The 24,826-nt window shown below is 31.3% G+C and overlaps 1 protein-coding gene and 1 long non-coding RNA gene across 3 annotated transcripts; one reads left to right on the forward strand and one right to left on the reverse strand.

Moving 5' to 3' along the window:
• Nucleotides 1-23,114, forward strand: LOC143198148 (uncharacterized). Its single transcript, XM_076407170.1, has 5 exons — nucleotides 1-211; nucleotides 17,262-17,358; nucleotides 17,416-17,663; nucleotides 19,549-19,701; nucleotides 22,693-23,114. The coding sequence occupies exons 1-5, from the start codon at nucleotides 191-193 to the stop codon at nucleotides 22,876-22,878; spliced, it is 705 nt and encodes a 234-aa protein (XP_076263285.1). The 5' UTR covers nucleotides 1-190; the 3' UTR covers nucleotides 22,879-23,114.
• On the reverse strand, nucleotides 8,569-10,210 carry LOC143198023 (uncharacterized). Of its 2 annotated transcripts, none has more exons than XR_013006132.1 (3): nucleotides 9,277-10,077; nucleotides 9,063-9,217; nucleotides 8,569-8,901 (listed from the first exon to the last, which is right to left on the reverse strand). It is a non-coding gene; the product is annotated as an uncharacterized LOC143198023 (long non-coding RNA). The 2 variants fall into 2 exon arrangements; XR_013006131.1 differs by lacking the exon at nucleotides 8,569-8,901 and adding an exon at nucleotides 10,132-10,210 and having other exon boundaries at nucleotides 9,056-9,217; nucleotides 9,277-9,428.
• Nucleotides 23,115-24,826: the final 1,712 nt, after the last annotated feature.

The following is a 24,826-nucleotide window of genomic DNA, read 5'->3' on the forward strand; positions in this document are numbered from 1 at the left end:
CTCGAGGGCAAGATATCCGATTTAGCCGTTCTCGAGTATCCTAGACGTACGCACACATTTCTAGTTCTTCTTCCGCTGACCCCACCACCGACGTCCCTAACCTTAACAGTATCTCGGGCTTCTTTGTACCTGGTCCCCTCCAACCAGACCGATTCAGTTAAGATTTGTAGCGCGTATCTACGTTTTCAACATGAGGATAGCGGCATTTTTGGTGAGTTTTTCTCGATTTTTTCTCATCGTATTAACCAGAGCACGTTCCCTGCGTTTCCTGCCGAAACGATTCCTCTTCGTGGTTATGTAATTTTGTGTTTTTGCTCACGAAATGTGACATTCCACGAAACAGTGCTTTTTTTTATCCTTAAACGCACAAAATTAAGTAACACAATAACAATTGGTGAACTATTGAGGTACTAACTCACAGGTATTCATCCTCGACCACATCGTTGGTCAAGAAACGTCATTACAAAACCTTAAAACCAAAGCAAAATGATTTCTCTGGTTTTGTATCGATTTTCGTACCATTTAATTTCATGGTTTAATTGTACACATATTTTTACATCAATAATGTTGAACATAGATAGATGTGTTTGTTTTTACTGTAAAATGTTAAAAGAATTTTCACAACTCACATATTATTGTCACTTAAAATTTATGTAGGTTCTATAGAACTAAACGTTATTTTATGTTTAAATAAAAACTGTCCGTAGCAACTTTCTATTTTGTAAATTTGAATTAAATAATCATTAGAACGAAGAAAGAATAATTGTACAGAAATAAACTTATGGATATGATCATTAATATCTTACACAAAAAATATGTTGCACATGGATATTACTTGATAAGAAATACTTAACGGTGCCGTGTTATCATCAATCAATCATTTAAACTTCTGGCCTAGTGCCTATACCCATTGTCTTGTATGAATTGGCTACGACGAGACATGTAACACACTTTTATATTTATGTTTATTTAACTTTATTTGCAAATATATTTGATTGTTTGTGTTGATATTTGTAATTCATTATTTATTTGCTGTACTGTATAAAAAATCTCAAACATATTATACATCATACAGTTTATATCTTGGTTAACATTAAGTGTAGTTCTTGTTTTCAAACAGCATCAGCTCTTATAGTAATTAGAATTGTAGCTTTTATTATCATGCAGAAATCTGTCTGTGAATTTATCTCGAACATTTTCAATTATGTTAATTAAATCTTTAATTTAATTAAGCGACTTCTTTTAAATAGTATAGGGTTTGAGGACCTACATAATGGTCCAGACCATTATCCACAAAAATTTTCGTTGCTATACAGTTTACAATATTAATATATTATATATAATAAATTTATACCAATACAATTTAAGTATTTGGGACAGTCTTTCCTCTAGTATGCATATATTTCTACTTCGCAAGTCACCAATGCATTTCTATTTTAAATAAATACGCTCGATACTCTTTTCCGTACTCTATTATCCAAAAATTGAATTTCGTTTTTGTTTTAAATAATAAAATAGTTTTCCTCAGAAAGTAAAAATACTTTTTATGACACCTTATGGGGTTGCCAAAGGACTGCTGTTTGTTGGTTGCTGTTTTGAAACTCGTCAGTTAATTTCATTTGACAGCTATTTCAATAATTACTGATTAAAGTTTGTAGTCATCTTGTATTTTACAATTTTTGGACTATTGTCGTATTTTGTACAAATTATTTAATGAATATTGAGAAGTATATTCTAGCTAACTACTTGATAGCAAACTCTCAATGTATATGATTCTTCTATCCAAAAAAATTATCGGCTATATTTGGTCCAATTAGTATGCACCAGACAATATAAACTCTTTTAAAGGTTCAAGTGACAGGTCGTTTTTCTTCATGTTGTGTTAAATCCACGCCCAAATAAAGTATTGCAGCTTTCAATGTCATTTCAACAGGTTTTCGCTGGTGCCTTTCATAATTACTGCGAAGTTGTTTCGAAAATTGGGATCATATATCTGTAATATCGGTAAATGCAATCTACATTAAAACCCAGATAAAATCGTTTTGTTGCTGGTGGGAGTGTTGCTTCTTGTTATGTATCAAAAGTAAATCGTGTTATATATAATTTCGAAGCATAATTTATAATTAGAATATAAATTTCCTTGGTGTATTAATATAAGTATATCTTTAACATTTTAATGTTTTATAGTGTATTAAAATTGTATTTCTGCCAATTAGAGAAATCATTGTCTCCCCTTTGTCATCATCATTGAGACTTCATTTTCGTTGCTATCTTCTATGGATCTATTTGAGTGAAATCGTTCATCTTGTCCGGAAAGTAGTCGAGTTGGAAATGAAAAAAAAACTTTTGTTCTCAATTGACAACTTGATAGTTTGCTTGAAAAGCTTTTAGTATTCTTTCGAATATTTGTTTATAGTTATACCGATCAAAATATATTCCTTCGCCTTTCTGAGATGACTAGAAATTTTCAAAGTATGTATCTGAAACACCATCCATCTTTAGGAAGTGAGATTATAAATGGATTCAACAATCCCAGTTTTATGACCAGCTGTGGTAAAAGGAATTTATGTGAAGGTGTTAATGTTTCTTGGAGGACGTCATTTTCACCAACTTTAAGCTTCCTCAGTTTCCTCATCAACTATATTTTATTCATTAATTTGCTCGGTCTCTGCCATCTCATAAATACAAAAGGCAGAGACATTTTGTAACTACAGCTTGTCCGAATTACATGGACTATATTTTAAAATCGGTACATAGAAATCAGTTGAAAATACTTCAACGAGTTTTTCTATATATATTTTAAAGTCTCCTTTTACCAACTAAGGGTTTATCTGAACTGGACCTACAGTTTAACGTGGGCTCCAAGCCACGATCCTCGGCGTTGAGCCTGCCGATTGGCGAATGACTAACTTAGAAATCATCTCAGAAGACATCCGGTCTTACCCAGCCTGGTTACTGGCGTGACTGGGATCATTTTTGTTGTCGGATTGTACACTCCTGCCTGGGATCACAAATATTAAACAATCACAAACATAAATTTACGACCATGACCACTGCGCCACCAAGCCGACAAACGACTTTTTTTGTTTCAAATCTGTGTTTTTATATCTACTGTCTGTGTATATAAATGGTTGGTACTCTACGAACTTATTGAATGACTTAATATTACCCACTTGTATATAATACGAATAATAAAATGACATTTTCTAGAGTAAACCAAAAATATACATATTCAAAGGGATCAGCATCTGGCAAATAATGGGATTAAACATTATAGTTAAGCGTTTTTATATTCCTATGACCGGCTTAACAACACATAAGTAACTGCGATAACAAAACAATTAACTAAATGTTATTTTAATAACATTTTGTACCAAATTCAATACCATTTTGTTATAATGTTTGATTAACTCTTTTTTGTAACAGTGTGACCTTGTAAGATTAGCAAAATAGATCACAGGTTTTCCACAATATACAACTCGAAACCAAAACTGCTTTCTCTTGTAATTTCGAATTCATATACTAGATTCTAGAATTTTCGATAGTATTTACAATTATTCTTATTTCGGCATTAATGACTGACTTCAAACTCAAGCGGGTATTCTCATATAGAGACATACCTTTAAAAATTCAGCAAAAAAAAGAAATATTATATTCCATTTCATCACCAGACATTTATTGACATATCAAAACTATACAAAAAATAAAATTTACTATTTACTAAAGTTGTTACGAAAGGTAGCATGCCCTGGTTGATTATTGCAATGGTTCTGGTAAAACCTAACACTTTCATTTAATTCAGCGTTTCCTGCAAGTAACATTTAACATATTCAAATAAAGAGAAGGTTTTTTCTTCTAAACATGAACACTGCCTTAGTCCTTCTGGTGTTTGTCTTCGATATTCTTCCAATGCTTAATCCACAGATGTCTTGTTATTTTACTTTGAAATAACTGAATCTCAAACAAGTAGTGTCTTTCATATGTTAAGTCGTATATGGTTTTTTTACTATGCATTTTAACCAATAAAAAAACAATTATTCTACTTCTATAAATAACCATCTGTCTACCATTCTAAATATATTGTGAAAATAACACAACAGTATTTTTCTATTAGTGATGACGGTTCAAAATGATTCAATATTTTGAGGCTATTGTATTGAAATATATGCAACTGCATAATATATTATTCGTAATTTACGTTCTTTGTACCAAAAACCTAAATCCCTAGATCCATACTTAAAATATAGACAAAATTTAACGTGACTAGTATTAAAAGCAAACAAAAAGTCCAAAAGTTGCACAACAATTTAAAAAATATTCTCACCAATACTTTAGCATTACAAAATAAACATAAAAATTATTTGAACAAGGCAAACGAAGCCATCGAAAATTCTTGATGATGTCATTTTCCACGTCATGTCCATTCCAAATAATATTTTCAAAAAGTTCTATGCTTTATTTTGTTATTTACTCAACTTATATTATAATAATATCTTATCGAAAATGCCATAATTTCAACCATAGAAAATGGCGATTAAAATTGTGTTCTACATGAAGAGTTGCGGTTACAATTTTCTCCATATAATATCATATCACTTCTTCTAACACGATATCCTTTATTTGTGCGTTTAAAAGGAGAACAGAGAACGGTTTTTGCCGATAGGTATTTGTCGCGATTTCTTTTGTTTTAACAGCGTAATTATTTTTTCTCCTAGACTAATTTCAGGTTAAATTATAGTAAAAGTTGAAATAGTTAAAAAGATAGCAAGTTATTATGATGCTAAAAAGCATTGAAAATCAGCGAATATTGGTAACACTTTATATTTATTCACTAATAGCTGATACCCGCCTATCTAGGCAGGTTGGTTTAGGTTACATTCCAGTTTTTGTAAAAGATTTACATTAGCCTGTAGGCAATGCTATGATTTGATATAAATCATTTTAGGTCATGATTTAGGTCCTGGGCATTAAACCTACCTACTGACGAGTGCCCAACGTAGAAATCATCTCAGGAGACATCCGGTCTTATCCAGCCTGGTTAATGGCGTGACTGAGATCTTGTCGGATTTTAACTCTTGCTTAAGAAAATTCACAAATGGTAAACAATCACAAACATAAATTTACGATCATGCCCCAGAAGTGTTCGAACCCGCGACTAGACTAGACTGCGCATATGTAGATAGACCGTCCTGCTGCCTTTACCACTGCGCCAAGCAAACCGGCCAATATTTTTATGATTCTTTATTACAATCATCTAGCCTATAGCGGGAACGAACAGGTTGTACTTCGGTACTATGATACGAAAAGTAAACTTATTAAAAGGTATTTGTCGTTAAAAGTGTTTCAGGAGTATTCAACATGATATATGCTGTAATAAAAATAACAATATTTATTACAATAACCCTCCCTTGATAATACTACAAAGAACCAAGGAATCATATCCATATATTTATTCTCAGAAATGGTTCACTTATCAAATAATAATGTCATCATTTCATAATTATAAACACCAACAACAATGATCGCACAATAATTATGGTTTTGCATAAGCAAAACTAATCAGGAAAAAAAACAGACCTTGAAATATTAGAAATACGACTGATATTAGATGATTGACCAACGATTTTTAAAAACCTGAATACAACTAGTAAATAGCCATAGTCAATTTCTAGCACCAAAAATTTATTATTTATAACAGGATACTAAAATTTAATAACTTCGATTTATATTCGAGGCACCTCCAACCAGTCATATTCATGCTCGAATTCGAGAAATGTTGTCTTTTGCTTTTCAGAATATTCTCTCTATAAAAACCTACATGAAATTCCTAGAATATTATCTGATGATATTACGACCCACTAGTAGTAGCAACAATGCTGTTATTATGTAAGGAAATTATAGCCTCACATTTTCTGTCATGTTGTTTATTTCTTTCACCAAAAAAGGTCGTTGAATAACGGTCAATATATAATATTGAAACATATGGGGTAAACGACGTCATAATTAATAACCTCAATACAATTATAAAATAGTATCTAACAATAAAAAATTAATTAACTATCTAGCGTCATAACTAGTATTAATTATATGTTATATGGAATATTATATAACCAGGTTCATTGGCAAACCTACTTTAATAACGTTGGTTGATGTTTGTTATTAATATTTTTTACCGTAATTATCGACCTCATCATCATATTCCTGTAAGGAGTAAGGAAACGGTAAGTGATGCCAATGTTTCGTTTTTCCGTTTTTTCAAAATTCCGTTTTTTTTTTTATTTCTAGTAAAATCTTACTAATTCTAGTTTTAATTTTAAAATAAATGTATTTTTAAAAATCTCTCTATGATGTATTATAACAATAAATCAATGTTTTTATGATTCTTTATTACAATCATTTAGTATATAGTGAGAATGAATATGTTTTACTTTGGCACTATGATACGATAAGTAAAACTTAAGGCATTTGTCGTTAAAAGTGTTTCAGGAGTATTCAACATGATATGTGCTGTAATAAAAATAACAATATTTATTAAATAACCCTCCCTTAACAAAACTACAAATAACCAAGGAAACATATCCATAGATTTATTCTCAGAAATAATTCACTTATCACATAATAATGTCATCATTTCATAATTATAAACACCAACAACAATGATGGCACAATAATTATGGTTTTACACAAGCAAAACTAATCAGGAAAAAAACAGATCTTGAAATAAAAGAAATACGACAAATATTAACATGATTTTTAAAAACCTGAATACAACTAGTATTAGTAAATAGCCATAGTAAATTTCTAGCAGCAAAAATGTATTTATAACAGGATACTAAAATTTAATAATTTCGATTTATATTCGAAGCACCTCCAACCAGTCATATTCATCTTCGAATTCGAGAAATGTTGTCTTTTGCTTTTCAGTATGTTCTCTCTATAAAAACCTACATGATATTTCTAGAATATTATCTGATGATATTACGACCCACTAGTAGTAGCAACAATGCTGTTATTATGTAAGGAAATTATAGCCTCACATTTTCTGTCATGTTGTTTATTCCTTTAACCAAAAAAGGTCGTTGAATAACGGTCAATATATAATATTGAAACATATGGGGTAAACGACGTCATAATTAATAACCTCAATACAATTACAAAATAGTATCTAACAATAAAAAGTTAATTAACTATCTAGCGTCTTAACTAATATTAATTATATGTTATACGGAATGTTATTCCGTTTTTTTATTTCTAGTAAAATCTTAGTAATTCTAGTTTTAATTTTAAAATAAATGTATTTTTAAAAATCTTTCTATGATGTATTATAACAATAAATCAATGTTTTTATGATTCTTTATTACAATCATCTAGTATATAGTGAGAACGAATATGTTTGTACTTCGCCACTATGATACTACAGGTAAAACTTAAGGTATTTGTCGTTAAAAGTGTTTCAGGAGTATTCAACATGATATATGCTGTAATAAAAATAACAATATTTATTACAATAACCCTCCCTTAACAAAACTACAAATAACCAAGGAACCATATCCATAGATTTATTCTCAGAAATGGTTCACTTATCACATAATAATGTTATTATATCATAATTATAAACACCAACAACAATGATGGTACAATAATTATGGTTTTACACAAGCAAAAATAATCAGGAAAAAAAACAGATCTTGAAATAAAAGAAATACGACAAATATTAACATGACTTTTAAAAACCTGAATACAACTAGTATTAGTAAATAGCCATAGTAAATGTCTAGCAGCAAAAATGTATTTATAACAGGATACTAAAATTTAATAATTTCGATTTATATTCATCTTCGAATTCGAGAAATGTTGTCTTTTGCTTTTCAGTATGTTCTCTCTATAAAAACCTACATGAAATTCCTAGAATATTATCTGATCACATTACAACCCACTAGTAGTAGCAATAACTCTGTTATTATATAAGGAAATTATAGCCTCACATGAAAAAACTGTCGTGTTGTTTATTCCATTAACCAAAAAGTCGTTGAATAACGGTCAATATATAATATTGAAATATATGGGGTAAATGACGTCATAATTAATAACCTTACTACACTTACGAAATAGTACCTAATAATCAAAAATTAATTAACTATCTACGGTCTTAGCTAGAATTAAATATATGTTATATGGATTGTTATATAACCAGGTCCATTGAAAAACCTGACTTTGGTAACCTTGTTTGATGTTTATTATTTATATTTTTACCGAAATTATCGACCTCATCATCATCTTCATCATGACTTCTGAAGTATTTTAATTTTAATTTTAATTTTAAATTAAAAGTGGGATTACTAAGATTTTACCAGAAATAAAAACATGACATTTCATCAAAAGCGCTACAAAACATTAATGTCACTTACCATTTCCTAACCATCATTTCCGCAATCCAACATTTGAACTTTTTAGCGCCCTTCGGTTTTTTTTCTATTATTCATCTTATATTTCCCAGTTAAAAAAAAAGGTTTTGTGTAATTAACGCAAAGAAAAGATATATTCTTTTGTAGTAGTATCCAGTAAATCAAAACATTTAACAGAGATTTATCAAAGCAAAAAATTTGCCCACAATCGATTCGTCGACGCCTGTACTCTCTAGCCGTAACTCAAATAATAATTTTGAAAAGAATACTAGAACTATATGAGTGAGTATTCCAGACGCACTAACCATGAAATGTGGTAGAATACTGAAGAACATTAATTTAACATACCAGCAGTATAACACTTGGCAAGAAAATTTATAAATGCAAAGTAATAACTCTAAAGAGTAGGCAATAATGGCATAATCGCCACTTGGGATCTGTGAGAATAGTAATATTGAAATCAAGTGATATATAGTCTAATCAAAATATAGTAATGCTCCATGGATATTTGTGACATCGAAACATTGCAATGTTGCCGCATCAATTCCGAGTATTAGTTCAGTTTGGCTTTGACAAAAAAATTCTAATCTAAATAAAATAATTCAACAAAAATGTTATCAAATATAATTTATTTTAACATTATAGTACATCTAACACATATATTATCGAAGGACTTAAAACTGCAATTAAGAACACAGGTATAATAGTTTGTAGGTTAGATTTGTTTGAACTCTTTTCCGCACCACCCATGAGGTAGAATATCTAGGCGCGTTTTCTTATGTAGTAGTATCCACCCTGGAGTCCTAATCCGCCTATGTAACAATTGTATATCTGAGAAACGTACTTCACTTTCATTCGAGGGCTTATTTACCTTTTTACGTTTAGTTCTTGATTCCTTCTATGGTGTGTTTACTTGTCAAGTCATCTTGGTATCACTGTATATTTTATTTTTTCTGCTACTATCTATGTACGCCATTCTTCATAAAATTAATCACTGAATTATCTCTAATGCATTTACCATATCTACAAAACAGTTAGTATACATTCTCTCCTCATGCGTTCTAAGCTAATGCTCATGTTTAATTTTGAACAATTACAATCATATCTATGCACACAAATCTTTCACGCCCTACAATACCATTTTCTACAGTTATATTCAATTAATTATGTGGATAACTTTAGTTTTTTCCCCTCTCATCAACCTGTCTCAGGAATTTCCAGCATTGCACGGTATTATCACATATCCTGAAAGTTTCCTTCAGTCACTTTCACTTTCCGACTAACTGTCCACTTCAATCACTAAACTGTTAATTTCTAATCTGTCTGAAACATATTCACGATTCCACCATTTATCAATTACTTCCTCTATATGTCTTATCGAGTTCATACAAACTAAAGGTGTTATGGTTGACAATGCTTCCTTCCACATATCCAAACAGTTTTTAATGGAATACATATTTATTAAGACAATTAAAAATTGTTTCGATGACAGACTTATTCAAACATTTTATGATGATAATTTGAAGATACAGACACAAATGAATTTGACAGGGCTACCAATATATAAATTTTACATATTCGAGAAAAATTTTTTCCTATACACAATAAACAAAACAAATGAGGCCTAACATCAAATATAATCAACAGTGTTATGTACCTCGATATTACGTTAATTATTACTACACTTTAGACATAATTAAAGGTACTTAAAATAGTAAATACTTACATTAGAATGATATTATTGCTGTGAGTAAATTATCGATGTTCAAACTATACTGGCTGGTTCCCGCCTTGCAAATATTTTTCTGCCTTGAGACGAAACAATTTGTTTTAGCAATGTATAATTAGATTGGGGACCCATCGATACACGATAAAATATCTAATTATAACACAAAATTATTAAAACAATGTATAAATGAAACCCGTACCCGTCGAGTATGACCAAAACTAATAAGTCATCGGCATATTTGGACCGTTCTAGGGCATATTTAACATTTAATTCGTTGAAACATCAATTTTTCTTTCAAATTGATTTTTTTTTCGTACAAGCTCTTATTCCGAGTAAAGATAATATGTAGAATTGCCACAGTGTTTTTTTCAAAAATAGTCACCTTTCATGTTATAAAATATAATTAAATATTATATTATATTGGTATATTAAAAGTAAGACGTGCTGTCTTCAACAAATTAAAATAAAAACAGAACTTATTCCCATATATATGTATTCACCCGGCATCGGAGATATTGTATGTTACATTATACCATTTGGATTAATTTGCTAAAAAATAATACTGCCAATACTATTGCATGTGATAAAAACTAACCAAACATTATTTGTCGAAAGATTAAATTTTACATTTTAGTAGAGAAGAACAAGTGGACTAGAAGCACATACTTATAAAGTCTGTTCAACCTTGTAGAATAAAATATAGCCAAATGCATTTTACCTTTACATTTATATGTAAGATTTGACCCATGAAAATTAATAATTGATTTTATATTTTGTGTAAAAGTATAAGTGTATAAGAACAGAATATAGGGAATTTAGAATAGTGTAGAAATACTAAAATAATATAAAATTAATAAATATATATAGTATACACAAATTCAAGATCGGTAAAATTAAGTTATATAATTAAGAGTTAAAGTATACATATTCTGATTAATCTATGTGGAATAAAAAGACATTAGTGTCATATATAAGTGTGGCCATTCATGGAAGTGAATGACTTTGTGTCTGTTTCTCACTACTTTTACAACAATACGTCATCCATTTTCTTCAATTGGCGTCGTTAGATTTACAGTAACAGATCAGTAAAAAGTTCATTTGGATTCAGTAGCTCATTAAACATTACAATCATATAAACATTAAGATTTTATGGCCGTGAATATTCCCCTCGTTGCCAATATAGATTTCTCTTTTAGACTAATCTATGGCCTTTTGAGCTTGATATTGTCAAGGTAGGTCCAACTTATATCGTCAGTCACAACATGTCATAGAAAACAGTTGTCTGTTAACCTCACTGAAAGTTTGAACTGGTTTTATATCCTTGCAATTCATCGTCTACTCTCCAATCTGCACCAAAATAGCCGTCTCTAAATCGTTGAAACCAAACCAGTCAAATGAGATATACATCACGTTCAGTGTCTAAATGTTGTAGTAAAAGCCTATTGCCAGATGGGTTTCGCCAGCAAATTTCTTCAAATCAAACCTCACCATCAGTACTAAGAGAATACCGAATGGTAATGATAAGCAAAACGAAAATCATGATAATAAATAAATATCCAAATTGAAAATGTAAAAATAGAATAAGTAGATTCATTTAAATATTTGGGTATAGAAGACAGGAGAACGAGATGAATGTCAGAGTCAAAGTTTTTGAGCCCATGAATTTGCACCTGAAACAAAAAATAAATATCAAGGGAAAGCAAAAAAATATACAAAACAATATAGATACCAAATCTAGCATTCGATTGCGAGACGTGGGTGTTTTCAAGGAGGAATCAAGGCAAGATACAAGCAGTAGAAATGAAATACTTTACAGGAATCGGTGATGTAACAAACATAAACATGATGAGAATAAATAAATAAATAAATAAATAAATAAATTAAATTTGGGGATATGGCACCCTCTGATACGGTAGCCGTTGTTGGGCACGAGGACCCGGTGGTTCTTTCGATTCACGAAATTGAGTTAACACACGACTGGATACTGTTATATGGGGGCAAAAGTTATGACTGCAGCGACGGATGAGGTCATTTCAGCCTGGAATAGGGGGGAAGTTAGCGGTGACGCTAAGCTCCCAACATGTCGACCAGCTCGCAAACAAGCGCGTTTTCAGAAGAACTTGTGCTGAGTTGTTGTTTGTGGAATGATTGAGATATGAAGTTCTGGAGTGATTTCTTGACTTGATTTCTGGAGTGTCAGTTTCCCTATGAATTTGATTATTTCTGATAAACCATGGAGCTTCTAGGATTCTATTGTGGAGCTTATTTTGGAAAACTTGAAGCTATTTGACCTGGTTGGGTGTAAAATACTTGAAGTAGACATTAGATCCGTAGAGGAGTACGGGCCGAATTGACATCTTGTAAAATAAGCATTTGATGGAGATGGGAAGTCTGTTATAAGAGCAGATCAGAGAAGATAGCAGGTTTGTTATCCCAGAACCTTTCTGGATTGCTTTCTGGATTTGGGAATGTCAACCGAACCAATGGACAAATCGTATTACAATAATGGCATCGAAAAGATGGAGGGTGGCTATAATCAGTGTATCACCTTAGAAGGGAATTATGTTAAATAAAAAAACTAATTTTGCTAAAAAATGTGTTTTGTTTTGATAGGCGGGGGATTTTTCAATTGACCTGTTAGTTCATTCAATAGTTTTCTATTGTACCCTATTCACTAATAATAACACATATTTGTAATTAATACTAAAATGTTCTATATGTACTATATAAAATATATTTAACAAATTAAAAAGACTTTAAATAATAAATAAGGAACTCACTAAAAGGTTAAAAATGGTATTACTACACGTATTTGATATTCTACTAGATACACATAATTTAGCTTAATACCTACCTAAACTTATTTAACATACTATTTACAATATTATTTTAACTACTACCAACTGATCACTTTGTAGATAGGTTAAATAAGGTTTTTGTTTTATTATTTTTATTTAGTTATTAGAACTGATCTTCTGTAGTGTTGTGTAGTAAGGTGCATATAATTAAAAATACAGCAGTGACATGTATAAACATTATTTCACCGGATACTGAGATAGAGCCGATGGGTCTTCCTGGTTATGTACCTAAATTTAAGTTATCATAAAAGCAAATTGTAAGTTAGTCGGAAACGACTAGTAGAAATGTAATAATTTAATATTAAAAAAAAATAGATCTGATTATTTTACCTAAAAATATGTGAAAACATGGACGTGCCTTTGACATTTAAGGGTTTCCCTCCATTTCCCCTGATTCTATTATCGGATACTGACTTGGTTCTAATGGAGTCACACCGGAAATGCACTCTTTAGAATAAAAAGAGAATTTTGAAAATCTATCCATAATTGACGGAGAAATCGGTGAACATACATAAAAAATATATATACAGGGGAACATAGAGCCTTCTCTTTTTTTGAATTTGGTGAAAAATGGAGTTTTTTTATCGAAAGACAAAATCTATCGAAATGATAAAATCTAGTATAAACATTTTCTTAACATATACAACGAAACATAAATAGTTTACTTCGCATTAGCTGCGAAACTGATAACAATACTAGAAAAGAAATTCAACCACCGCATTCGTAACTGGTTTATTTTCTAAGTTCGATTTCGTGTCGTAATCGCGATTGCATTTTTTACGTTCGATTGCCGTTTAAGCAACTTTTTTCCCATTCAGTCCGTCGACTGTCGAACCCGACCAACGTCCAGTTTCAACATGGCGTTTACTCAAACGCCCACCGAATCGATTTTTGCAAACTGGCCGATGTCGTCGATGTGGAGAAATCGATTCGAAACAGATCATTCAACGGCACCGAGATAATTAAATCGAGATTAGTTCCTGATTGTAAAGATGACAGATTTTTTTTCGTTGGTCGAGATTATATCATCAGAAATGTTTTTATTTTTGGAACCACGATTTTTTGTGGGTGATAGTTTAGTGTGATTGTCATGAAAAACAGCTTTTATATCTTTTTAATTTTGTATAATGATATTCCAAAATACTTAAGGAATTGTTTACAAAAATCCCGTAGAGAAATATATGGACAATATGGTGGAGGTACTTAAGGATCCGGTTTAGTGATGACAATTTAAAGTGACAACAGATCAGCAACAGTTTTTTTTTATTAATTACACGTAGCATTGTATATAGTTAATACAATCTTAATTTACAAATTAATGTATACTCTTGATATGTATACTATATATATGATATCTACTATATTACTATTGTACTTTAATTAATGAATTATACGTAGAAATTTACTTTGATTGCGTTGGATTACTAGTTGACTTAATGTATTAGTGCCAACATGTTTGCACACCATAGGTCTAAATTGGCTTTATGATAGACTGATAAACTAATATCTTTAAATTTAATGCTTGTTTTAAGTTTCATCTGCTTTGCTTTTAGGCTAACAAGCCGCTTTTATTATTGGCATTTAGCCGCTTAAATCAGGTGGACAGCCAATTATTGCTGAATATTATTACCTATTCAATTTAAACAATTATTAGTGTCCTATATTCATAAATTTGAAAGCCATGTAGAATCTATTTAGTATTTATATGTGATTTGATTAGTTATATTATTTTTTATTACTATATATATATATATATATATATATATATATATATATATATATATATATATATATATATATATATATATATATATATATATTATTTTTTAAAGATTACTTAAATAAGGCAAAATAACTAGTAGTAATTATTAGTAAATGCTTTTTTCTGCATAAAACTTTTCAACTTTATCCGGTCTCTACTTAAACAACGTAAACAACAAAACTGATATTCAAGCCACTGAAAGGAGATCACACAGAAAAGAGGAACTGAAATTAATGGAACAAAAAACAAATTATTTAAATTAATTGATTAAAATAATTGATCTTCAATATTTACTTCAACAAATTATAATTTGAAAAAACACAAATTAATATTTTATGAAAGACTATGTCGAAATCGTCGACTACATTTTCGTTATGATTTTTAAATTAATAGAACCCAAATAATAATAATAATCAAATAATATTTAATGAGGAACTATTGTTACCAACCTGTTGCTCTTGTACTTTCAAAATGGCTCGAAAAAAAAAACAACGAATTACGTAACACATCATTCATTAAGTCCCGGACTTAACTAATGAAACAACAGCTTTTAGACAAAAATCAACTTTATTCATCAAGCTACTCTTTAGTTTTCTTATACTATTCTCGCAGACACATTTTTATAAAATGTTTAAATTTTGCCAATCCCTTCTTTATTGCAACCAAACTTTATTTCATTGAGCATTTTTTTGAAAACGACTTGCGATAAAAGGGGACTAGATCTGGACAATACGATGGATACCAAAGCAATTCGAAGTACAGTTTGTTCAATTCGATTATCGTTTAATTAGCTTGTGATAAGGCGCACCTTGCCCCAACAAATGTTATTTCACTACAAGCACTTCAACTGTTCAAAGTAAATATCAAATTATCATGAAATGTTGTCGAAAATCGAATGTCGGCGTTTGAAGAGCTAAGAGGTAATGTCATCTAAAGTCTCATCTGTCAGGTCGTAGTATTATTGAGTGAGGTATCCACCATCAAATATATTTATATATATATATATATATATATATTCTCACCATCAAATAGGTGAGAGAATATTCACTCAATTCATCGCAATCTTCTTATACAAACATACAAACATACAAACATACAAACACTGAATCTAACCATGTCAACCCTTCGAAATGTATGGTAGTATGGTAATGTATTATGGTAACAGGTCAATTTAATAGTCCCCGGCCTACCATAATAAAACACATTTTTTGGCAATTTTTTTTATTCAACATAATTCCCTTCAAGGGCGATACACTGATTATAGCGACGCTCCAACTTTCTTCCCAACGAGAATCCAAATCTAGAGAATACGGTGGATGAAGAAAAAATTAGAAGCCCAATTCATGGATTTTTGCCATCGTTTTCACTGACTTGTGACATTGTCTTGGTGAAGCAACATTTTCTTTTTCTTCAAATGCGGTCGTTTTCAGTGATTTCGTTCTTCAAACGGTCCAATAACGCTATGTTATAGTCGCTGTTGATGGTCCTTCCTTTTCAAGGTAGTCTTTGAAAATTATTCCATGCGCATCCTAAAATACAGACGCCATAACCTTGCCAGCCGACTGTTGCGTTTTCGCACGCTTTGGAGCTGGTTCATCGTTTGCAGTCCACTAGGATGACTGTCGATTGGACTTCGGAGTGAAATGATGGAGTCAAGTTTCATTCATTGTCACATATCGACGCAAAAACTCAGGTTTATTACGCTTGATCATCTTACAACACTGCTCCGAATCATCAACTTGTCGTTGTTTTTGGTCAAAAGTCAGCTCGCGCGGCACCAACTTTGCACTGAGCTTTCTCATACCCAAATATTTGTGAATGATATGATGTACACGTTCAGTTGATATCTTTAGAGTGTCTGATATTTCATAAAATTTCTATTTACGGTCATTCAAAATTATTTTGTTGATTTTTTAAATGTTTCCGTCGGTAATAACTTCATTTGGGCTCATTTCATCACGTCTAACCTTAGCATACCAATCCTTGATGGTTGATTTTTCTGGGGCAGTGTCCGGAAATTCGGCATCAAGCCAAGTTTTTGCTTCAACTGTATTTTTTCCCTTCAAACAGCAATATTTCATCAACTCGCGAAATTCCTTTTTATCCATGTGTTTCACAATAACAAAAGTTGCTTCACTCAAAATACTATAATTCACAAATTAATGATCCGACAGCTGTCAAATTTATACACTCATCTTTTGAGGGTTGGAGTTCACTGAAAGACATATGGATGTAATTCTAGTAGCATCATCTATATGTCAGATCAGGTACTTTTCAGTTGACCTGTTAGTATGGTAGCCTAGATATTAACGCGCTTTTCGAACTCCAAACTTCGACTACCACCCAAGACCCCTGTCACCGTCATGGGACGAAATAACCATTTCTATTCACTATATCACTGTGTAGACTTGTAGAGTCACTTTCGTTCACATTTGTATTCATTTCTTGTAGTATATAAAATATCCTAAATTATATTATCAAATAATATCATCATCATCATTTTCCAGGTATTAGCATTATGTATAGCAATCGCTGCAGCCGTTACCACGCCCCATTACGAGGTACAGGAAGTTCGGGAAGGTGGCGCTGAACAAGACGAGAAAGGTAAACAAACTTCCCGCAATCCTACCGCTAGTAACGAAATTGTCTGAATTATTTCAGCTCACAAATTCTCAAACGTCAAAGTTGCTCACGCCGCAAATAAAAAAACTCATCACGAAACCGAGTCTGCCAACCAGGGAAAGAAAGGCACCGAATTGCATACGGTTGAAGACGAAGAAGGAGGCGGAAAGAAGCATCATTCCCATGGTGGAGGCTCGCATGCCTCGTCGCATCATGATCAGGGTAATGGACATCATGGACTGAAATACGCCGAAGGTTCTAAGAAGAAGAAGGAACGATTTGAAAAGGTAAAGGGGAAACCAATAATTGCCATAGAGTATTAATGTAACTAACTCTTATTTTATGACCCTTATATAAGCTGATTTGAAAAATAATAATTAAAATAATGTTATTATCCAGAAATTCAACTAATCATCAATACATAGCCGGCATTCGAGGACAGTGTCCGCTTCTCAACAAATACGCTGCTGTTGATGTTGCAGAACTTCGAGTATTCTTCAGTAAATTCTGTCCTAGCCTCGAATGATATTAATCTCCTATTTTTCAGATGATCTTGATCCACGTCTCCTAATCAGAGCTTCTCTAATCTTCAGAGCTAGTCTCTTAATGTTCCACCCAAATGGTCGATTTTGTCACAAAAGTCGATGAGAAATTCATCCACTTTTTATTCGACAGACATGCCCAAAACATTACAATCTCTGAATTTGTTCTTCATTTGCCTTAGGCATTGCACTGAAAGACTTCAAGCAAGTTCAAATCGCGGAACCATGGGGAAAGATTGGCAACAAAAGCATTCGAAAGAGATGGATTTTAGTTTTGAATATAATTTTTTCACGCACACCATCCTAGAGAACCAGCAGCTTGGTCGATTCACTTTTTCCCGTTTTAATATCCAATCACAAAACAAATCTGATATGTGTATAATATCATAATGGAAATGCTTATGCTGTATTGGGCTAATTTAGTCCAAATCTAAGTTTTCTACCAGGCCCGTTGGTCATAAAAAAGCAAAGAAAGTCTTTATCTTTTATATGTCAAACAGTAAAAGTAGTAAATCCCAAAAAGTTCGTGTAGAAAATTTCGTTGTTTAACAGAAGTTAAACTGAAAGAAGATATTTTCTTTAGTCCGATATTCTTAGATTGATGTTCGATTTCAATGTCGAAATAACCATAAATATAAAAGCTTGAATATCATTTGAAAAAATTGTAACGCAGTTTTCAATATAAATGTATTGTAGCTAATATGACAGACAAGATGAAATCTCTTGGTTATCTAGCGAATCTTAAATATTACTTCTTGCATTTTCTTGCGAAAACTTATCATATTATCATAACATCAGGATCTAGAAATAGATGGAAAATCTATAAATATGATAAATGATTACTTCTGTATCATTTATATATCTGATCGAAGTAAAAGCTATGCAAGAAACTTTATAGAGGAAGGTTTTAGCACTTTAATATTATTGCAAATAAACATTGTAAATTAATAATAAGCTTTAAGATTTTGTAATTCCCATATCTTATAACTAATATCATATTGTGATATTTAACGTGAGTTTCAATAAGTGGGATGATTTTGTCAGAAAAACAAATGAAGAAGATCTTGCTACTTCAACATAGCGCAAGCATTCTACATATTGTGATATTTAACGTGAGTTTCAATAAGTGGGATGATTTTGTCAGAAAAACAAATGAAGAAGATCTTGCTACTTCAACATAGCGCAAGCAAGAATTTTTTGTCATTTCAAGTGTACTTATAAACTTTTCTACAAAGTTACTCCTGTTACCCTCACAGTGTTCTCCATTAGACGTGATAAACTCATTAAATCTTTTGTGCTGGAGTGCTGACCATTCATAAGGGCATCTGTAATTGCAAAAAATCCAGTGATTTGCTCTAAAAGTCCTTCTGCAGACATCTAAAGAATTGTTCTCCCCTTCATATATAATTTAACTTATCTATTTGTCTATGAGAAGTCGGAAGTATGCGTAATTTATGGGTCATGTCCATCTAATCTCATCAGCTGTAATATAAGAAATGATACTAAAGCTGAATACTTCTAGAGATCCTTCAAACAGTATAAAATAATAAGTTGATGATCTTTTTTTTGGATTCTTCCTCGTATAACAAAGAACCATGTCCAAATTTTTAAAAAAATTCTTGATTTTTAGGGTTTCGCAGAGAAATTTCACAAGGATGAACTGAAGAAACACGATAGCTTCTTCAGTGATGGCGAGAAAAGCGGTAGCTACAACATCTTCGGACAAAAGGGAGCTAAATATGGCTCGCAAGCAGTCCATAAACACGGCGTTGCCTCATCGAAAGTAAGTTATATAATATATATAATAGCTCAACAAACGAAGAAAATAACTGTTATGGTATAACTGAAGAAAAAATTCATATATTGGACGTGTGAAAAAGTAATCCACCGTTTCAATCCTAAAGTGCACTGTCGTGGTCAAAATATAGTAAAAAGTAGCATTGGGAACTATCGACTGAAAACAGTCGAAACTGTCGATAGCCGCAAAACAGCCGAAACAGTCGATAGTCAAAAAACTAGTAACTGCTAATAGTTTTTTTTGTTATTTATTTAATACATTGTTACTAGTCGTTTCCGTCTAACCTACAATTTGTCTTTATGCTAACTTAAATCTATGTTTATAACTAGCAGGACCCATCGGCCCTAACTCAATCTCTGGTGAAATAATGTTTATACATGTCAATGTTGAATTTTTTAATACATGCAACACTACCCAAGATCAGATGGTTTGATTCTTTTGAGTCTGTATCCTGTTCTGGTGGTATCCAAAAGTTGCAATATTTCAATATTGGTATGAGAATGGAGTCTTTCCTCATGCCCCCTTGCAATTCTGTTGATTTCTTGACTGACTGTGCGTATCTGAAGGTCTCGATGTAGGTAATCAGTCCTATAGTATTAGGACTTTGTTCTGAAAAATTTGTATTGTATTAATGTTACTCTTTGCAGAACATCCCCATAATTGAACTCCTTATGTCCATATAGGTTTCAATATTTGCTTATATAATAGCAATTTATTATGTACTTCCGAGATATTTAGCGTTGTTGCTGTATGAAATGATGTGTTATTTAATGTTATTGGTGCTTGTACGGTCTGATTATAGGTGAACTGCACATGTACAGATTTGCTTTCATTAATTCTTATTTTCCAAACTTTGTATCCAATTATTTATATTGTCACTTGCCAGTTGTAATTTTCCTGAGGCTTCTTCACTATTGTCTCCGACAGCTATAATCGCAGTATCATCAGCAAATGTAGCCATTGTGATATTTTCCATTTGTGGTATATCACAAGTGTAGAGTAGATAAAGCATTGGTCCCAGTATACTTCCTTGTGGTACACCTGATTTAGCTTCTTTTATTGTAGAGTAAGCTTCTTCTTGCTTGACTCTAAACATTCTGGTTGTAATATATGATTTTAATAGTTCGGTGTATTGTTTTGGTAGCATTTTCTGTAGTTTATGAACAAGGCCTTCATGCTAAACCTTATCGAAGGCTTGCGCTACATGTAAGAATATAGCTGAGCATACTTTTTGACTTTCGTAGACTTTTTCAATAACATGTGTTATTCTGTGGACCTGGTCAATTGTTGAGTGTTTGTTAATAAACCCAAACTGGTGTGTTGGTATTAAGCTTTTTCTCTCTATGATCGGTTTTATTCTTTTCAACAGGAGTTTTTCAAAAACCTTAGATATTACTGGCAGCAATGTTATAGGCCTATAGGATTTTATTTCGTTTAGTGACTTCCCAGGTTTTGGGACTGCAAATTGTAATTGCTATTTTTAGTCAAATGCACGGGTCGACTGTTTTATTCAATTCGTGATGTCAGACAAAGATGTATGAATTCTTTCCCGTATATATTGTGAGAGAGGAAAGGACACATTTTATATGTGTTTATATTCTCCAACGGTAGTACAAACGAGAAGTAGATGTACATAGATCTTCATATTTCTACAACCCCACAAATGTTTTATCGTATTTTAATACATTAATTGATATTTTCAAATAATATACTATAATAAATACAGACAATACAATAGAACTTAAACAAAACCAAAAACAAACTATCAAAAAAAATCGATATATAAATATATATATATATATATATATATATATATATATATATATATGTATATATATATATATATATATATATATATTACATATAAATCTATGTAAGCATATAAATTAGGTAGTATTAAAGAAGAATTAAAAATAGTAACTAAAAGTACACGACTGAAACAGTCGACAGTAAAAAGTAATCAATTACTAAACAGTCGATAGTTCCCAACACTAGTAAAAAGTAAAAATCATAGCGTTATTCAAATATAAAATAAAGGATCATTTTTCACGACTTCTTCATCAACAATTTAACTCATATTACTCTGCAACCGTTATGTTCACCTGATTTAGTTCTGAAAGACCTCTAAATATTTCTTAAATCCAAAATCGCGTTGATGATATCACTTTAAAGAGTTTGAAACCAAAAGGAAGAATGTTTTCCTATCGTTATAAAAATGGGATTCAGCAACTGTCTGAAAAGAAGAAGTAAAATAACTACAAAATCTTATTAATTTTTATTACAACAAAGCCTTTCAAAGGATCGACTTTTTACAACTATATCTACAACATTATATAATAAACCATATAACTCTGTACTTGTCTGCAGCATTTACAGTGGTTAGACACAGTATATCTGGTTGCATGTTAGCAACACTGCTTCTGTGGATAATACGACTCGCATGTATTACTCAGTTTAAGTACTAATTTTTATAGATTATACTTCAGTATGTGATACACTTTATTATTCTACAACAGTTAGAACAAGCGATTGTCTGAACCCGCGACAGTTAAATCAAGGATTCCTCATTATAGGAGAGAATACCTCGACATCCTCAATGAAGTTCTTATTATGACTAGCATATTGCTGCCAAACACAGTCATATTCCAAAATTATAATGCGCCCATATATACAAACAAAAAGGTTCAGTCTTTGGTTTGAACATCATAATATCATCAGACATTATATGGGAAATTATTCAGACATTCTACGAATTCAGATACTGCGAAGACTTGCACCTATTTTAAAAGCAAATGTTGGCTCAACACCTTACTAAAAAATGGCATACATGTTATTTTGTTATTCCCCTGTATATTTCAAAAAGTGTTAACTCTTTTGATCTAATTAAATGATGAAGTATTAGAAATTGTGTTCAATAATATACAGATAAGAAAATTAGGATTATTTATAATTTAATAATATTTTTCGATATTTTAGAACGCCAAATCTGAAGGAAAACATGGTAAAAGTGGAAAAGGTGCCAGCGGTCATCACAGTTCGGGAAAGAAAGGATCCAAAACGCAGGGTGGCAATAAGAGCCATTACGCCCACAGCGAGAAGCACGCGAAAAAGGGTGGCAAAAAGGGCGGATCCCAACACAAATACAGCCACAAAAGGAAGTAGACCTCATCAAATCTAAGAGAATCCAAAATATCTAGTGTCAGAAATAAGTATTTTCTAATTTTTCGAAAATTGGACGGAGAAATATTTTTACCTTTAATCGTTTTAACTCGTAAGTTTATATTATTATAATTATTATTATTTCGCTTTTGTATTAGATTAGAAAATACGGAATATTTTTATAAAAATATTAGAAGGATGTATTGTGTTTTATATCTTATATATATTTTAAAATAGTATTGCTGTGTATTGATTTTAATTATGTCTCCATCCTTTAATTAAGCCTCCATCCACCTCTAGTGTTAGGCTCTTGCATGTACTTAGCGATATCTGTTGGTAAAAATACGCAGATAAGTTAAGAAACCTGTCTTAATTAATTTGAAAATTTTGACATATATATATATATATATATATATATATACATATATATATATATATATATAGAGAGAGAGAGAGGCAGTCTTTCATTTATTCATACATATTGGGTTATTTAGTATATGCAGACGATAACCCACGAATGCTCAAAATTATTTTTCCACCACTGGAACTTTCAGATAGTTTAGCTGTTGATGTATGGACAATATACAAAGCTTTAGATGCGACGAGGAAGATCTAAAAGAAAGAAAAATAGCTACCATATATTGACTAAAAATATAATTTAGAACCGTTTCAATATTGCTGTCTCAGAAAAGAGTTTTCGAAGGCATATTGTGACTGACGATGAAAGATGGATCTACTACGACAATCTTAAGTGCAAAAAGTCATAAGTTAGTTTAGGAGAACCATCCGCACAGACATCGCAGAGGAATATTCAGGACCATAAGGTTTAGGTGTGATCAATAAGGTTTAATGCTATAATACAAGCTGCTAAAACCGAATGAAACTATTACTGCAAATGTCTACCGATATCAATTGAACAAATTAAATGACGTATTGTTTCAAATACCAGCGAGTAACAGACCTTGCAGTTATGTCCCTGTATGACAATGCTTGGCCATAGGTTAGAAGAAAAGAAAGAAGATGCTGAAGAAGTACGAAAATGGGTCCATGGTTACATCACTGTCAAAATAACATCGTTCTTTTAATGCTGTATAAGAATGCTGCCAGAACGATTGGAAAAATTTATATAATATGATAATTAATAATTTGATTAATACATGTACCAATTGTACCAATATGTGTTGCGTTTTGAAAGTGAAAGAGTGATTAGAAACACATAATATATTGCAGTTGTACTGTGCAGGCACTAATATCGAACCTATCTTATTCCTTATCAACAAACAGTAAATCTATAAAAATCAGAGTGTTTCAAATAAGTGAATCTTGCAGAGTAAAGATGAAACAAAAGTAAAATCCCGAATCTCGTTTAAGAAAATTGCTTGGACGAGGGACTGTTACTATAAACATTGTTACTATCAACGTTTTTATAGGAAACGGGCCAATTTTTCAACATGGTGTCTGCACCATTTCCTGAGAGACCACTTCATAATGTCTAGATAATGTTAATATGTGTTTCAGTAATTGTTCCAACAGAATATTTGTAAAATGCAATGACCATGTCCCACAAGATATTGATTTAACATTTTTGATAAAATTTATATTTGTTTCATTGAGAATCGTATAATATTGGAGTATTGTATAAATCAAAAAAGAATTATATGACACAATAAACAGTCTTTAGTTAAACAAAATAATCGCCTAGATTAAAGTGTAAAAGATAATATTTTATATACTATACAGAATTATTATTCAGAAGAAATTAAAACTAATAGAAGACTTAAGTAACTTTAGTTTCAAGTTTGATTGTATGGTTTCTGCCCAAAAGAAAACACTAAATTAGATTGGTATTTTAAAAAACTTATTATATAGAAGTCTTTTAACTTTGGATTTATACAGTTATATTTTAATTATGATACCAAAAATATTAGATATTAAATATTTTTAAGTTTTT

This window comes from Rhynchophorus ferrugineus, unplaced genomic scaffold, assembly GCF_030347505.1.
Source record: "Rhynchophorus ferrugineus isolate W39M unplaced genomic scaffold, kcgeb_rfMv2 rfM6, whole genome shotgun sequence".
Classification (NCBI taxonomy): Eukaryota; Metazoa; Arthropoda; class Insecta; order Coleoptera; family Curculionidae; genus Rhynchophorus; species Rhynchophorus ferrugineus.

What these genes read in the sequence shown, in the direction of transcription:
- LOC143198148 (XM_076407170.1), top strand. Translation starts at nt 191, where the DNA reads ATGAGGATAGCGGCATTTTTG. An exon ending in CGCTGAACAAGACGAGAAAG is followed by an intron (nt 17,359 to 17,415) that starts GTAAACAAACTT and finishes GAATTATTTCAG; the next exon opens with CTCACAAATTCTCAAACGTC. An exon ending in AGAAGGAACGATTTGAAAAG is followed by an intron (nt 17,664 to 19,548) that starts GTAAAGGGGAAA and finishes CTTGATTTTTAG; the next exon opens with GGTTTCGCAGAGAAATTTCA.